Genomic DNA, 17574 nt, shown 5'->3' on the forward strand with positions numbered 1-17574 from the left:
CATTCATGTCCCCTTCTCCAAGTAGTAATCCATGTGTACCTGTGAAAAAAATTCATTACTCGCCTCTCCATAAGAGTGGGTTACGTCCTTTTCTCTCCATGTAAGCATCCACGGGCTTGGCAAAACAAAACAAACAAAAAAACCCCCAGATCAGCAGGCATTAGTACCGTCCTCTAAGGACAGTACTACCCGAATGACAGCTCAGCGGCAGGATTTCACTACAGAAATCCCGGTGATGAGCGCTCATTGTTTTGTTTTGTTTTTTATTTATTTTATTTCTACACTTTTTTCAGTTTTCTTTTTACACAGATGCATGGACGGATGTCACTGCACGATCTTACCTGCAGCAGGAAAGATCTGACGAGACGATGAACGACCCGCGGGTACGCACATCGTTATCGTGAGTGGAAACTCAGATCGTGCACAGTATCTGCACGTTGTGTCGATCCGATGTGTGGAAAATGGCGAGATCGTGCATAATATCGTAGCGTGTGTGGGGGCCTTAAGTGATCAGGATGTGTCGGTCTGGTCTTTGTGAGCTGTAGTTCTGTGTCAGTGGGTAGATTCCTAATTACGCTCTCGCCCTCTTTGCCCCGGCAGGTGTTGTATATGGACGCTGCCGAATATTTCCCCGACCAGCTGCAGGAGATCGTTGATCTGATGACCGAGAAGGAGCTGAGGGTCCGGGTTCCCCTAGAGGAGCTGGAGCTATTGTTGGAAGATTAATCTTTTACTTCTAATGTATCTGATGTGCAGCAATCTGTGTACAGTATTTTTATTTCTCTGAGAATGTATTTTGTTAGGAAAATACTGAATAAAATAAATGCTGCTGGGATTCAGCCTCTCGCACGCAACATCTGTAAAAGCTTTTCTGGAGTTTATTGATATCCTTGTCTCAGTTCTGCCGCTTATGACCCGGCCAAGACCTGCGCTGTCTGTATTACTTTATTGTTCTTAGAGCCAACAAGACACTGTGCCAAACCTAGCGCGCATATTCACAGTAAGTTGCTCTGACATGGCAGAATCCCCACCAATACATACATACAGTGTACACCAGGCCGCGGCAGCGTTCACACCATGAAATCCTATAGATTGCGGAAGCTAACAAGACGAACGCACCCATTCTCGGGATTCGTGCTGCAGCTGCGGCAACAATGAGGCAGGACACCTCTGTACAGTCAGGTGCATAAATATTGGGACATTGACAGAATTTTCATATTTTGCCTCTGTTCACCACCACAATGGCTTTGAAATGAAACAAACAAGATGTGATTTAACTGCAGACTTTCAGATTTAATTTGAGGGTAATTACATCCAAATCAGGTGAACGATGTAGGAATTACAACGGTTTCTATATGTGCCTCCCACTTTTTAATGGGCCAAAAGTAATGGGACTATCAACTCAAAAGCTATTTCATGGACAGGTGTGGGCTATTCCCTCGTTATTTCATTATCAATTAAGCAGGTAAAAGGTCTGGAATTGATTCTAGGTGTGACATTTGCATTTGGAATCAGTTGCTGTCGACTCTCAATATGAGATCCAAAGAGCTGTCACTATCAGTGAAGCAAGCCATCATTAGGCGGAAAAATCAAAACAAACCCATCAGAGAGATAGCAAAAACATATTTTCAAGATGAGAAAACAGCAATGTCCAGGAATCTGGTTCAGGTCATGAAACGTCCACGATGCAATGAGCTGTATTCCAATAAGTCCCAACAGAGTAGAGGTGCTCACTTCTAACGCGTTTCGCTAGGCAACTCCCAGCTTTATCAAAGACCTTGCATCATGGAAGTGTGTGTGTGTGTGTGTGTGTATATATACAGTGTGTGCATGTATGTATATGTATGTGTGTGTACATATATATATATATATATATATATATATATATATATATATGGGGCGGTTGAGTGGCATTGTGATGCTACTTCCAGTTTTTGGAGAGCTGGGTCCCTCTTTTGATGGCGTGAGTGGAATTGCTTAACGAGTGCAGGTATAAATTGCGTTCTCATAGTTCTTTAAGCCAGTCCATGAGGAAGGTGTAGCGATAGCACCGAAACAGCTTTCGGGCTGAGGACTGACTTTTCATTGAGGTTGATGGGCTGATTACTTAACGTTCTAGTCCGGGTGGTCAAAGAGGTACTCTCTATGTAGAAGGCCTGCAAACTATTACTCCGCAAGCTGATCTTATCCTCCTAGCCAAGCATATGCAGGAGTTGGCTACTTACCTGGGTGACGCCTCCTGATATTGGCCAGGTAGGTTCCAGGATTTCTATCTCAGCGGTTGTTGCCCACCGTGCCCTATGGCTTTGAGCATGGCAGGCGGATGTGGAGTCCAATCGGGTTACGGAACCCCCCTGTTCACTGTGGATACCTTCTTTGGTCCAGAACTGGAGAAATGGGTGGCAAAGGTACCTTTTTGCCGTCTTCTGTGGCTGCACCGTGATGGTCCTACAAGGGTCCTTCCCTTCGGGCCCCCACCAGGTTTCAAGGCAGGGCTAGAGGTGCCCCCTCTGCAGTTAGGGGGCATGATCTAGTGGTCGACAATCAGCTGCTTCCCATCTTCTTTCCGACTTTGCTATCTGCTCCTCTTCCTCCAAAGGGGACTGAATGCTGGGCTTCACCTAGGATCGCTGAAGTGTGTATGAACAACCATCATCTGCAGATATATTTATAAGGTGTGTACCCAGCTTTAAATGTTGATGAATCCTGCTCCATCTCCAGTGTGAATTCAAAGTCTGGTCCTACTCCGACTCCAGTCCATACTCCAAGTCTGGTTCCACTCCGGCATCATTGTATACTCCAATGTCCAGTTTTACTCCAGCTTCACTTTTATTACAGTGCTGACTGCTTTAATTATTTTTAACATATCTTTCTATTTCAGGGTCCACAGGGTGACCTTGGGAGTATAGGTGATGATGAGAGTCATCCGGGCACCACGCAGTTAATTTTTCTTCCCAGGATGCACTGGGTCCCTCTCCTATACCCCGCGCCCAGGCCATAGGCACCTCAGTTTTCTTAGGTGCCCAGCCGGAGTCGGGTCACTGAACAGCCCAACTGCGTTCAAACAGCCCCTGAATATTTTTTTTATGAAGACTTCTCTTCTGTAAGTGGACAGCGCGGACAGTCCAGTCCAGGCCACTCCGTCACCCCGCTGGTGCCGAGACGCTGGTACTGATCTGGGGATATCGGCGGATGCCGGGTTCTGTGCTAGCCAGACCCCGGGTGTTCCCAGGACTGCAGCCGGATTTACCGGGACTTCACGGTAAGCGCGGATCACCACTCAAGGTGATCCGCTTGTGCAGTCCTTTCCCCCCGGGTCTCGGTATGGATGCATTGGATGTCAGCTTATGGGATGCCAGGATTTCCACTGCGACCGAGGGCAGATGCTGACTCCAAGGGATTGGAGTGTTTACCTTACAATGGTAAGGTCTTGTTTGGTCCGGATTTGGATAAAATTGTGGATACTCTGGCAGCGGCAAAGTCTGCTTGTCTGCCTTTTGCTCCCCCTCCATCGGGGTCTCGGATTTCGTCCTTTCGGACCTATTGGTCCCCAGGTAAGGGTAAAACCCAGTCCTTTCCTAGGTCATCAACCACCAAGAAACCTACCAAGCTTAAGAAACAAGCTTGGAGTGCGAGATGTCCAGCTGTCAAGCCTGACGACAAGCCCTCAGCCTGACGGGCGGGCCTCCCCCCTGGTGGATCCCAGGGTGGGAGCCGACTTCAATTCGCCCAGCGCTGGTGTCAGACTACCACAGACACCTAGGTGAGAGAAGTGGTCTCTAGGGGGTACGCCCTCTCCTTTCGCAGACGGCCTCCCCATCAGTTCTTCTGCACAGGCCTCCTGTCAAACATGGACAAGGCCTTGGCTATTCAAGAGGCAGTGCGCTCCATGCTTCAGGTAGGGTTCATTGTACCGGTCCCAATTTCCCATGGGGGGGAACGAGTTATGATTCCAGCCTTTTTCTAGTTCAAAAACCGAACTGATCCCACCAACCCATCCTTAATCTCAAGTCCCCGAACAAATTCCGGGGTACCTCGGTTCAGGATGGAAACTCTACGTTCCATCACACTGACTGTGGAACCTGGGGATTTTATGGTGTCTCTGGATAATCAGGATGCATACCTGCATATTCTGATTGCTTCGGCTCACCATAGTTTTCTCAGGTTTGCTGTGTCACAACAGCATTTCCAGTTTCAGGCTCTGCCTTTTGGCCTCTCTACTGCACCTCGGGTGTTTACAAAAATTATGTCGGTAATGGCAGCCCATCTGCGGCTGCAGGGCATCCGCCTATTACCATACCTGGACGACCTCTTCAGAGGTACTTCACCACCACCTACAGCTGACAATATTACCCCTTTCACATCGCAAACACAGGTCGGACCCGGGTTTTTGCCTCTCAGGATGCATCCTTCGGGCGGCGATTCTCCCCTCTGCACAGGAGCGTCCCCACCCTTAGGGACTGCTTTGGGACATCCCCAAGGTCTCCCTGTGGACCCTGAAGTAGAAAATGAGAGATATGGTAAGAACTTACCTTTGTTATCTCTCTTTCTACGAAGTCCATAGGGTCCACAGGGCACCCGCCCTGTTGCACCTGTGCTTCAGTTGGGCTTCGCTCTGGTCACCGGTTTTCCATCTCCTGTGTGAGAATGTGATTCTGTGTTCTACAGGCTTTTTTTTCTATCTTTTATCCTCCTCCGGCCTTTGGCTTGCTACGAAACTGAGGTGCCTGTTGCCCGGGGGCGGGATATAGGAGAGTGACCCAGTGCATCCTGGGAAGAAAAATTAACTGCGTGGTGCAACACACTGTCACATTTATATTTAATAGCAAGACAGAATCCTATTACTATACGTTAGTCTGCAGAACTGTATAGACCCAAGACCAATCAGGCGCATACTTTATCTATGTGGTCCTTGAGTCCTTTGCTGAAGTAGTCTCTTGCTATGTGGTCACTGTCCTATCACATGCATGTTTTTGTAATCCACAACAAGGTAATGATTAGCATCTAATGATGATGCCCTGCACACACTTCAGCCCTGAGTGCAAAAATCTCTTCAGCACTTAAGGTGTTATAAAACATTTTTCTTTAAAAATATATGTATGTTGCAAAATGAGGTACAAATATACTTTGGAATGTCTCCCTTCTGTCTCAGGAGCTCCAGTGGCGTTCCCCTGTGGATTTGGACACAGGTCACTGCCATAGTGGGCCCGGCTAGTTGACTGCATTGCCGATGGGCTCTCAGCGTGGTGATGGTCTCAGGAGGCTTGGAGCTCTGGCAATGTTCCTGCTGGCTACGGACACTGGATGCCACCATATTGGTCCCAGTCAGCTGACCGCTAGTCTCCAATGATAGCCAGGCCTGTGTCCACCTGACCACATCAACCAATCCCTGCAAGACCCAGGGTATAAGTATCCTGCTCCAACAGTATTTAGTGCCTGAGCTTTGTCGCTGATATATGTCGTAGGCTCTTCTCCTGGCTAGTTGTCTTAGGCTCATTGACGATTGTAGCTTCAGTGTATGCTCCAAGTCTGGTCCCATTCCGGCTCCACTCTATACTCCAAGTCCGGTCTCACTCCAGCTCCTGTCTGTGCTCGTATTCCGGTCCCACTCTGGCTCCAGTGAATACTCCAAATCCGGTCCTATTCTGGCCCCAGTACTCTATAGTTCAAGTCCAGTCCCAATCTGGCCCCAGTTCCTGCCCTGTCCTGTCCCTTCCTTGTATCTACTACAGTACTCAGTGTCTACTACAGTCATTAGTCACTGCGATTGCATATGAAGCTTGAGTACTTACTGCGTGGCACGAGGTTAGCAATGTTTATGTCTCATCAATTGCATATGTGGAAAGTAATATAGAGGTCTTACCACCTGTAGATAAAGTATAATTTGGCGTATTATCACCAGTTTTTGATACATAGAGATGGGGTATTGGAGATTAGAACGTGAACATATCCACATATGTTTATTGAGAATAAATTTATAATAACACAGGAATGGTTAAGATTTCTATCTACAACGACACAGATTTAAGAGTTAATCTATGAAGAGATACTGAAGCAGTTTAATTTTATAGTAATTACGGGTTCTATATGATAACTACACACCTATTCATTTATTCATTTATCAAAAGAAGGTAACTCCTTGCTTTGGTCTGTGCAGCAGCTCAATAAAAAAGGTAGAACTGTATAATGAAAAATGAGTGCTAGTTGTAATTGGTGAGGGTAATGTATAGCTATATATATGTGGCACCTGTAAGAGAAATGGGTTAGAATAGTGTTTATAGCTCCTTTATGGAGATGTGGTATTGTTGGGTTCCGTTTAACAGTCACTGTGCCTTGCGGTGGAAATGAAACTAACTTTCCCAACCTTACCCTTTCTAGCAGATCTGGTTCCTCCGGACGCAATACCGACTGCCGGCTTCCCGACTGCTTAATACCAGCGAGGGTTAAATGACATGCGTCTAAATCTAGACGCCTGACATTTCCCCGACGCCTGGAGACCGGCACCCCGATCGAAGGGATGCCAGGTGCCGCGAGCTGACAGCCACGGGGGGTAGGGCTAGGTTTAGGGCACCTGGGGGGGACTTAGAGTTAAGCACCCCCCCTGGAGGGTTAGGCCTAGGCTAGGGGGAGGGAGGGTTAGGTTTAGGCACCCCCGGGGGGGACTTAGGGTCAGGCACCCCCCCGGAGGACTTAAGTTTAGGTATCGGAGAAGGGGGGGGGGGGTTAGGGTTAGGCACTTGGGGGGGAGGTTAGGGTTAGGCACCCCTAAGGAGGGTTAGGGGGTTAGGTTAGGTTAGTCAATACTTACCTATCGACGATCGGGATTTCCAGCGCTGTCGGGCTTCCGCTGCCGGGAACTCTGCTGTGGTCGGCCAGGCGCTGCTGGGAATCGAACCGCCGGCCGCATACCGATTCCCAAAAGACAAGTTGACTTAGCTGTACAGGCTACCACATTTTCTACAAGATAAAAATCTGAGTGTGTTGTCAACTTACTGACAGGAACAGGAAGTTTAGTACAATGGCAAAATATCTTCCCCCCACCCCTTGACCACATTTTTAGGTCAAATGTCTTCAGTTGTAATATGCTTCCACCATCTTTTTTTATCGAAATGTGTGGGAAAATTGCCACTTTTGCAGGTTGCAAAGTACAGACATTCTGACCATTCCAATAGAAGTCACGCACACCACAATTCAATAGCTCTTGTATAAATTCCAACTTGTATTTAATGGTGAGCCATGCTATAAATATGTTAAGTTTAACCCACAACTTGTTATATTACAGCACTGCTGTTACAACAATATCCAATGACTTCACATACGCCAATGCTGAGGTGATGAAAGTCAATTCATGCTGGATTTTTTCCAAACATTTCCTTTATTTTTTGTAAGAGTTCTGAAACTACAGTACGGGGTAGAGTTATCAAATCTTGGATAGAGAAAAAGAAGAGAAGTTGCTCATAGCAACCAATCAGGTTCTGTCATTTTTCTAGAACAGCCTGTAAAATGACAGAAGCTGATTGGTTAGTATGGGCAACTTCTCTGCTTTTTCTCTATCCAAGATTTGATTTTATCTCTGTCCATTATTTGATAAATCTTCCTCTATATATACTCTTCTCTTTTATAGTGTTCTGCAATGACTGACATTGGTAGCTCAGAGTTGCTGGACGGTTTGACTTGAGGCTGGCAGCAATGGATTATGGCCTTGGCATCGGCTCTGCCAGTCTCGCTCACAAAGCAGTAGAGCAGAGGGTCAGCGAGACAGTTAACACTTGACAATGCAACGGTCAGTTTGTATGGGGTAAATATCTTCTGCGCAAACATGCAGTTTCCCGGCTCCCTAATACTCCGCATTAGCAGCACAATGTGGTAGGGTGTGAAGCTCAGTATGAAAGTCACCACTATTGTAAGCAGTAAGTGTTTAATCTTGTGCTTGTCTCTAACCACTGTGGCCTGGTTACTCTGAACGGCGATGTAAATCTTGTAGTAGCAAAACACCATGATAGCCATCGGCAGGAAATGCCCGATGAAGACGTTGAAAATGCTGAACGGTGATTTCCACGGCTCCATGGGGAAAATGTCGTAACATAACAAATGTTTGGTGTTATTGAAGGTATTTTTTTTGGCCAAGATGATGGAGTTTGATGCGCCTTGTGTGATCCACACCAGCAGGCTAACCAGCACCGCCATCTTCCTTGTCCTGAGATGCTGGAATCTTAACGGATACACCACTGCCAGGTACCTGTCCAGCGATATGCAGGTTAGAAAGCCAGCACTACTATATAAATTTGTGTGCATGCAGAACGCGCTCAGTGAGCAGAGCCAATCGGGAAACCTCCAGCTGTCATGTTGCAGACTAAAATCAACCCAAAGAGGCAACACAAGGACATAGAGGAGATCAGAGAAAGACAAGTTAAAGAGGTAGATACCTAATTCATTCCTCTTTATCACTTGCAAGTAGGAAACGTACAGGGATATAAGGTTGGCTGGGACTCCGAGCACTATTACACTTATATAAATTGTAGGAAATATATATTGATCTAGATCATGCTCTGGCATGCAGTAATTGCTAGCAGTTTCATTATGTAGCTGCTTAACATGCATTATAGTCATGATCAAATAATGCTAATGTTTTGCGCTTTGACCTGTCATGATAATCCACTAAGGAGCGTGCCGGTTTATTGATGACATTTTCCGCTCTCATTAGCTCCTTGCCTCTGTTTATCAGCTGATTTGTGCAAATGTGCCAGTGTTCTTGTCAGGGGTTCTCTCCAGAGTTTCTAAAAGAAAAATAAATACAGTCAATCTGATATCAGTAAAAACAACACAATTGTTTTGTATCAGCAAAAAAACACATCATACAGTACATGGATGAAAGTGAATCTAATGTTACTGTAGTAGTTTGTTTCACCTGCGTTCTGGCTATACAAAAATTAACAGAATACAATTGTACTCTATGATTACAGCGTACTTGTCTCTCTCTCTCTACTAGACCCCGCTTGCGTCTGTATCTGCCGTGGAAATGGTTATTATAATGTGAGACAGCCTGAGGACTATTTTATGCTGATTACTCAAAACTGCCATTAAAGGATTTCTTTGTAAAGGATAACAAAATGTGACCATTTCAAATGTATGAAAGCAAGATGACCCTGCAGCATTGTTATAGGCCATAGGGACATTATCATGTAATCTGTGTTTCATTTATAGTCATGTGTATACATACAATTTAGAATGGTTAAATGGACACAGCCATCTCCATTTGTTACTGATCCCAACACGCCAAAGCTGCATCAATGTTGTCACCTTTGTAGCTAGCAGGATGCAAAGTTGGGGAAAGCCGATCATTAGGACAAGAGGTCGAATTATTCCTGTCATCGCTGTAGCCGGTCAGTTGACCAATAGTGTTCATCTTTCAATTCCATTACTCAACAGTATAATAATGATTTAAACTGATGTTGAGCTGATTAGTATGAGGCATCATGGCCATTGTTGGGCTACATACATGCTGCAATATCATAAATCATAGCTAGATAGTCTCATGGCGCAGCAGGGGGAGGAGCTAACTGCAAAACCACCATTGTATTTTTTTTGTAGATGAAACATTTAAAATTGTTTCACGGTGCTAACACTTTAGCTGACGAAATTGCCCTTTATATTTTAATTTTAAATTCATTACATATATTATTTTCATTTAAACATAATTACAACAAGCTAAACGCCTCTATATTGAACTACATATTATTATGCATCCACTGACGCTCTCTGAAAATTGAAATAAATAAGAAGAAAAGTAATGTGCAAAATGAACAAGGGGCAAACAATTCTCTGTACAGTGTAAGAGTTACATTTCTATCATGTAAGTGACAATATAAATATCAATATGTGTCTGATTCTGTGTCGCACTCTCCTGCGGACATAGGCAGTATACTCATTGTCACATGCTAATGCAACAGTCAGCCGAATTAAGGGGGTCATTCAGCAGTACGCTCGCAAGCGGGTCGATGGTCCCCACTGCACATGCGCACGATGGAGGGAGCTCCGTCGTGCGCATGCGCGAGACCCGTGGAGCGACGGGCTTTCCATCGCTCCGGGTCTCGCACCAAAGGGGGCGTGCTGTCGATGTTGATTGACAGCACACCCCCTTTGGTGGGCGTGCCGGGGGCATGGTGGCCAGACGGAGGCGTTCCCATGAGAACGCCTACCGTCTGAAGCCGGCCCCACTGACATCACTAGTGATGTCAGTGGGAGTGATTTTGGCTCTGATAGAGCCAAAATCACTCCAGTGCTTGTGGCAGGGAGACCCTACCGCAGGGTCTCCGTCGCAAGTCCGATGGTCGTGATGGTCAAGCCCATCGCGTCCACCTTTTTGGCCGCTCACATATGCTGTGGGTGGTCATCCACAGCTATACGAGCGGCCAGGAGGCTGCTCCATTTTCATGGAGGAGGGCCCAGATTCAGAGCGAGCGCTCTGGTCAGAGCGTCCGGCTCTGAACCAGGCCCTAAGTCAGAAATCTCTGCGCATGAAAGTGCAAGCCAATCCCGTCCACTGTTCTAGCGTCTGCCGACGCACTGTCATTATTGGCACTAGCACCAGCCCCATTTCCAGGTGTGAGAGAGCCCTTAGAAACAGGCTTCTCTTTCATGTACACAGGACTCAGAATCACATAGTGCTGTATATATACAACCACGACACTCACATCAGAAATAGTCACTACCCATTTGCCGCCTAGGGGGCCTATGTATCAAAGCTCGATGAGAGAGAAAATTGTGAGATATAAATCACCAACCAATCAGCTTCTAACTTACATTTTATAGGCTGTGTTTAAAAAATGACAGGAGCTGATTGGTTAATACTTTTTCTCTCACAATTTTATCTCTCATCAAGCTTTGATACATAGGCCCCCAGAAGCGCCTCCTACACCCTGGTATCCATTCACACAGGATGAGGCAAGCAAGCACCTACTTCAGACTTCAGACACATTGCTTTGCGGATGCACACACCATGATTTGCAATTCAGATGCACCCACAGTCGGATCGGAAATGGGAGATGCGTCCAAATCAGGTCCCTATTTTTCTACATTTAACTGAGACATTGACTTTATGATTTGACTGTAAATATATTAAAGGGCTTCACCTTTACTGTAAAACAGTGGTTCCCAAACTCCGCGCCGTGGCACCCTGGGGTGCCTCGGGACACTTGCAGGGGTGCCTTAGGTTGGTGGTCCAGCACCAAATAAAATTATTTATGGTCAATGTAATGTAAATATGTGGACAAACAGTAGGGCAAACCTGTCCACCACCACATAACTGAACCTAAGGATGACAGGTCCGCACAATTTACTTCACTTTACTATTTTACTAGATTTTTTTCTGAATTTCTCAATAACAAACTTAAACTTAGGGGTGCCGCGAAAACAATGCTGATAATCTAGGGTGCCGTGATTCAAAACAGTTTGGGAACCTCTGCTCTAAAAGCAAAGTAACAGAATTTAGAACATCAAATATGTAACCATAAGATAAATGCAATCTCATCCACAGCACAATGTGATATCATCACATACTTCACACTTAAAAATGCAGGTGCATGATGGGAATTATTCAAATATCATGAATGCATAAGATGAGAACTACAGCACAAATGTAATACACTTGATTGATTGATACTTAAGAGCCCTCAGGGTGCTGGAAGTAATAAAATAGAAACATAAACTACCTTAATTTTGAGACCGAGATTTGAGCTTGACTGAGATAGTGAAACCTTTGCTTTTTGATGGCTCAGTGTACACAAACTTTGTTTAAGGCACAAAATGATTAAAAATATTGTATACAATTATAATCAGGCTGTGTGTATAAGGTGTATACAATTAAAATCAGGCTGTGTGTATAAGGTGTATACAATTACAATCAGGCTGTGTGTATAAGGTGTATATAATGACCTGCAGGCTGTGTGTATAAGGTGTGTATGAAACATAACTGCTTTCTGTGTTTATATTTGGATCCCATTCCCAGGATCTCTCATTATGGTATGCATCTATTCCAAACCCCTGGTCGCAAGCATTTTGGATATAGGAGACTCAACCTGTATGTATGTATGTATGTATATAACTCCAAAAAAGCCGCAGCACTTACAGGGCTTCAATCATCAAACTAGCAGGTCAATATTCCGACGTTTCAGTCTTTATGTAAGACTTTCCTCAGGGACCATCCATTTGATGATTGAAGCCCTGTGAGTGCCGCCACTTTTTTGGAGTTGTATATTCGGGGGAGTTCTTCTACCCGGGGAGGGCACCCAGGCAAGCTGTGCTTATATTAAATGAGTGCCGGTCTGATGGAGAAATAGATTTTTATTTATATATATATATATCCCTTTGTATCCTAATACACTATTTATGAGAGGTTGCAGAATGGATACTTTCTGTTAATGACTCACCACTGTTAGTAACTTTTTTCAAAAGAGAAACAGTATATGAAAATTGTTATGTATTGCTATTGTAGGGGCTTTGAGATTAGTACCCCCTAATCAGCGCTCCATATCTCTAACTTTGCACATGGAACATATACATATTTATGTACAAATTAACAATGTTATACCCTATTTGTGCAAAAGGTCATGAATAGTGTCCCAATAGATTGTAGCATCCTGATGGAATAGAAAAACATGTTCCTTAATTACAAAGATTTTCCCAATTTTCCGCACAAACATAAATCCATAAATCACTTATGGGCTTTCTCTTACAAGATAGTTGTAATCTTCAGACATGTAGTAAAATCCAACAATAAGAAGTTGATGTTGTCCACTTTGTTCCTCCATAATATAATAGGGAGACAAAAACAACTTCATATAGTGTGATATAGGTTTAAAAGTTTTAATATAAGTTTACAAAATACAATATACAGATAAATAACAAAACTAGTGGTCACCAGACACCTACCAGTAACTGGGAAGTTGCAAGCAGATCGGATTATAGGTGGGGGATAAGTCTGCTTAAAAAGTCCTGCAAGAGATGTGACTACAGCAAACTCCCAGCAGTTCACAGACTTCCCCGCAACAACGCATTTCGACTTCACCTTAAATCTTTGTTAATGTTGGTGAAGTCTGTGTATCCCAGCAGGCTTTTCTCTTTTCACATAACCAATTGGATACCATTTAAACCAACATTTTTATTAAGGATAGTATCCTTCTTAGACTTTTTTTTTATAATGACTTTTATTTGAAAGGTAAATTTTATAAACAGGTTGTAGGGACTGCAATGGGCACCAGGTTTGATCCAAGCTATTAAAACCTCTTCATAGCATGTTGGGAACTTCTGTATAGATGGGGAGGTGTAGCTAGAACAGGCCAGTGACATGGTTCCATTTTATAGATGTGTTTTTTAATATGCAGAGGACAAGAGAATGATCTTAATGCTTTTTGTAATGGTCTTAAAGTGAAAAATTTTAACTTAAAATTATTTTTTATTATTAGTGAAAATTGCCTTTTTTAACCTTTATATATGCAAAAGAGCTAAACTTCAAACTAAGGGTTATAAAAAGAGACAGACATATATAGAAAGGATCAGCAATCACCACAAGAACTGGTTGAATTCGATACCTCTTGGGCAATTCAAGGGACTAAAATTAAATTGTTCCAATATAGAAGTTCTTGAAAAGCAAATAGAAGAGATGTGTAATCTTTTTATCCAAAAAGGGTACAACATTAATTATATTAAAAAGGCAATGGAAGAAGTTTTTAAGATTAAAAGAGAGGATGTTTTAAAATTAGAAGAAAAAGAATATAATTGTGAAAACAAGTCTGAACTATCCTATTTTGCTACATTCTGTTCACAGCATAATAGACTGAACAAAATGATCTAATATAAATGGGAAATTAATTAATTTATTTTTAAACATTTTCTACCTAAAAATCTACACTTTATAAAATCAACAAATTGAAAAATCATTTGGTAAAAAGCATCTTAGAAGAACCTGTATACATTCTGACATGACTAAAGGATTTCAAAGGTACAGCTCATGTTTGATGTGCAGAAATGCAACAATAATGCACAGTAAAAATACAGAATGGGAATTACATTTCCTAGAAAGTCCTCTGTAACATGTCATACTTGTAATGTAATTTATTTAATGAAATGCTGTAATCTTGTACATTTATAGGACGCACCTCACGACATTTGAAAGTGTGGCTTGCAGAACATATTTTCAACATATGGAAGGTTTTAACAACATGCTCCCATTCTTCCCATAATTCACCTGAAAGCCATATTAAATCCGTATCTGAGGTGACAAGGATACCTATATTTACATCACTAATTCCTGCTGGTTTCAATTTAGAATTTGAAATAAAGTGGTTTTCATGATGTTTTAATTATGCCGTTTTTTCCTCTCTTCATATAAATCTGCAGTGAATGAAGTCTCATGTGAAAAGGAAAAATATCTTTTTTTTTTTGTATTTGTTTTAGTGTAAGTGAAATTTAATTGAAATGGATTTTAATTGTTTTGCTGTAATCTGCGGAATTTCTGGGTATTCGGCATGTAAATGTAAAAATCTGGTATCAGCGGAGAGCACTGTACTGTACTTCCGGTGGCAGAGGGCTGAACCGCACTGCGGGGTATTGTGGAACTGAAAACGCCTGGTAAACCACATGACCACTGAAAGGAATTCCAAATGGCTGTGTGCAAAGAGAAAAGCCTGCTGGGATACACAGACCTCACGGACACTGAGAAATATCTCAGGTGAAATTGAAACGCGTCGTTGTGGGGAGGTCGGTGAACGTCTGTGGAACTGGTGCCTGTGACTGCTGGGAGTTTGCTGTAGTCACATCTCATGCAGGGATTTTGAAGGAGACTGGGACCCAGAAACAGCCCACCTATAATCCGATCTGCCTGCAACGTCCCGGTGTCTGGTGACCACTAATTCTGTTTTTTATCTGGATAATGTATTTTGTAAACTTGTATTAAAACTTTTTAAATGATATCACACTATATGAAGTCGGTTTTGTCTCCACATAATTATGGAGGAACAAAGTGAACAACATCAACTTCTTATTGTGGGATTTTACTTACATATCTGAATATCACAACTATCTTGTAAGAACAAGCCCAAAAGGGATTTATGGGTTCATGTTTGTGTGGAAATTTGGAAAAATCTTTGTAATTAAGTAACATGTTTTCTTCTATTCCATCTGGATGCTACCGTCTATTGAGACACTATTACCTTTTGCACAAAAAGGGTGTAATATATTTATATTGTACATCACTATGTACAGTACATACAGGTTGAGTCTCCCATATCCAAAATTCTTGGGACCAGGGGTATTTTGGATAACGGAATATTCCGTATTTTGGAATATGTACATATAATGAAATATCTTGGGAATGGGACCCGAATATACACACAAAATGCATTTATGTTTCATATACACTTTATACATACAGCGTGAAGGTAAGTTTATACAATATTTTTAATAAATTGTTCCTTAGACTAAGTTTGTGTACCATGAACCATCTAAAATCAAAGGTTTCATTATCTCAGTCATGCCAAAATTATTCTGTTTTTTTGGAATATTCCATATTTCGGAATATTTGGATATGTGAGACTCAACCTGTATTCCTTTTCTTTTGACATGTATATTCAACATATGGAAGAAAAAAGATTAATCAAAGGCGCAAAATTAAGGCAGTTTATTTTTTTATTTTATTACTTCTGCGCCATGTGGGCTCTGCACTATCAATCTTTTAAGGAATTGTTGAAAGAAAAAAAAAAGACTAAACAAGTCTTACAACTATTATTTAATGTTTGCAAATTTCTTTTCTTAAGCTGCATACACACACAACGATTTAGTAAATGAACGATTTTAGTAAACTATTTTTGTTCATTTTTTCAAGGGAAAAATGGACGAAAATCTTTTACTAAAATCGTTCATTTACTAAATGTAATGAAAGATTTTTTTGGAACTACAGACAATTTTTGCATATTACCTTAATGAAAATCGTTGAGTTGGCCAGTCTGACTGAACTACAAACGTGAACGCGCATGAACGATAGTCGTTCATCGTTTCCACTCAGAAAGTGAACGATTTTTTCAACGATAAACGATATAGTTAACAATAATCGTTCAAAAAATCATTGTGTGTGTATGCACCTTTAGCGTTATATGTGTAATGTGTGTGGTGTATATTAGGGATCAGCAATGATTACAATCAGACTTCAATGTGAAATTGTCTGCTTAGTGACTGATATTTAATATAATAATTTACTTATTTATATGTTGTCTATGAACTTTTTTGGAAATTCAGAGAGAGCACTTACTGTGGTGTCCTGTCTTCTTGTCATCCTGCAACTTTGGAAACTTGTGTTTCAGTTTTTTTAGATTGTGCAAATTCGGGTTACGTACAGGAAATTACAGCAAGAGGAACTCACAAACCAGCTATAATCACCACAAAACTAACATTACCCTCAGTCACAGTCAATCTGTACCCTGTATTAAAGTTACTGCAATCTATAATCTGTATTAAAGACGCTGCAATCTCTACTCTGTATTAAAGATACTACAATCTGTACCCTGTATTAAAGTTACTGCAATCTATAATCTGTATTAAAGACGTTGCAATCTCTACTCTGTATCTGTATTAAAGACGCTGCAATTTGTACCCTGTATTAAAGTTACTGCAATCTATACTCTGTATTAAAGACGCTGCAATCTCTACTCTGTATTAAAGATACTACAATCTGTACCCTGTATTAAAGATGCTGCAATCTGTACCCTGTATTAAAGACGCTGCCATCTGTACCCTGTATTAAAGACATTGCAATCTATACCCTGTATTAGAGAAGTTGCAATCTGTACCCTGAATTAAAGCCGCTGCAATCTGTACCCTGTATTAAAGACACTGCAATCTGTATTAGTTTTTTTAAAAATTGTGCAAATTCTGTTGACGTACAGGAAATTACAGCAAGGGGAACTTACAAACCAGCTATAATCACCACAAATCTAACATTACCCTCAGTCACAGTCAACCTGTACCCGGCATTAAAGTTACTGCAATCTCTACTCTGTATTAAAGACGCTACAATCTCTACTCTGTATTAAAGACGCTGCAATCTGTACCCTGTATTAAAGACGCTGCAATCTGTACTCTGAATCAAAGACACTACAATCTGTACCCTGTATTAAAGACGCTGCAATCTGTACTCTGTATTAAAGACGCTGCAATCTGTACCCTGTATTAAAGACGCTGCAATCTGTACTCTGTATTGAAGTCACTACAATCTGTACCCTGTATTAAAGACGCTGCAATCTGTACCCTGTATTAAAGACATTGCAATCTATACCCTGTATTAGAGAAGTTGCAATCTATACCTTGTATTAAAGATGCTGCAATCTGTACCCTGTATTAAATATACTGTAATATATACTCTGTATTAAAGATGCTGCAATCTGTACCCTGTATTAAAGATGTTGCAATCTGTATGAATGATACTGCAATATTTACTCTGTATGAATGATACTGCAATGTATACTCTGTATGAATGATATTGCAATGTATAATCTATTAATGATACTGCAATATGTAGTCTGT

At 42.0% G+C, this 17574-nt stretch overlaps 2 protein-coding genes across 6 annotated transcripts in view; one reads left to right on the forward strand and one right to left on the reverse strand.

Annotated features, from left to right (window-relative positions):
* Nucleotides 1–854, forward strand: part of NRDE2 (NRDE-2, necessary for RNA interference, domain containing) — a 57306-nt gene extending 56452 nt beyond the window's left edge. For 2 of the 4 annotated variants that reach the window (XM_088455555.1, XM_088455556.1), the window contains exon 14: nt 601–854. In XM_088455555.1, coding sequence (XP_088311681.1) covers nt 601–726 — 126 coding nt within the window. In that variant the 3' untranslated portion in view covers nt 727–854. Of the gene's footprint in view, nt 1–309; nt 401–600 lie in introns of all 4 variants that reach the window. The other 2 variants (XM_088455558.1, XM_088455557.1) reach the window with 2 other exon arrangements.
* Nucleotides 855–7567: 6713 nt separating this feature from the next.
* The window catches only part of LOC148478364 (G protein-coupled receptor 65-like), a 36114-nt gene continuing 26107 nt past the window's right edge, over nt 7568–17574 (reverse strand). Inside the window, exons 1-2 of one of the 2 annotated variants that reach the window (XM_088455559.1) lie at nt 16304–16328; nt 7568–8777 (exon numbers count right to left, since the gene is read on the reverse strand). In XM_088455559.1, the coding sequence (XP_088311685.1) occupies nt 7600–8610 (1011 nt within the window). In that variant the 5' untranslated portion in view covers nt 8611–8777; nt 16304–16328 and the 3' untranslated portion in view covers nt 7568–7599. Of the gene's footprint in view, nt 8778–16303; nt 16329–17574 lie in introns of those variants that run through there. The other variant, XM_088455560.1, reaches the window with a different exon arrangement.

Source organism: Taudactylus pleione, unplaced genomic scaffold (genome assembly GCF_031769625.1).
Source record: "Taudactylus pleione unplaced genomic scaffold, aTauple2 ptg000660l, whole genome shotgun sequence".
Classification (NCBI taxonomy): domain Eukaryota; kingdom Metazoa; phylum Chordata; class Amphibia; order Anura; family Myobatrachidae; genus Taudactylus; species Taudactylus pleione.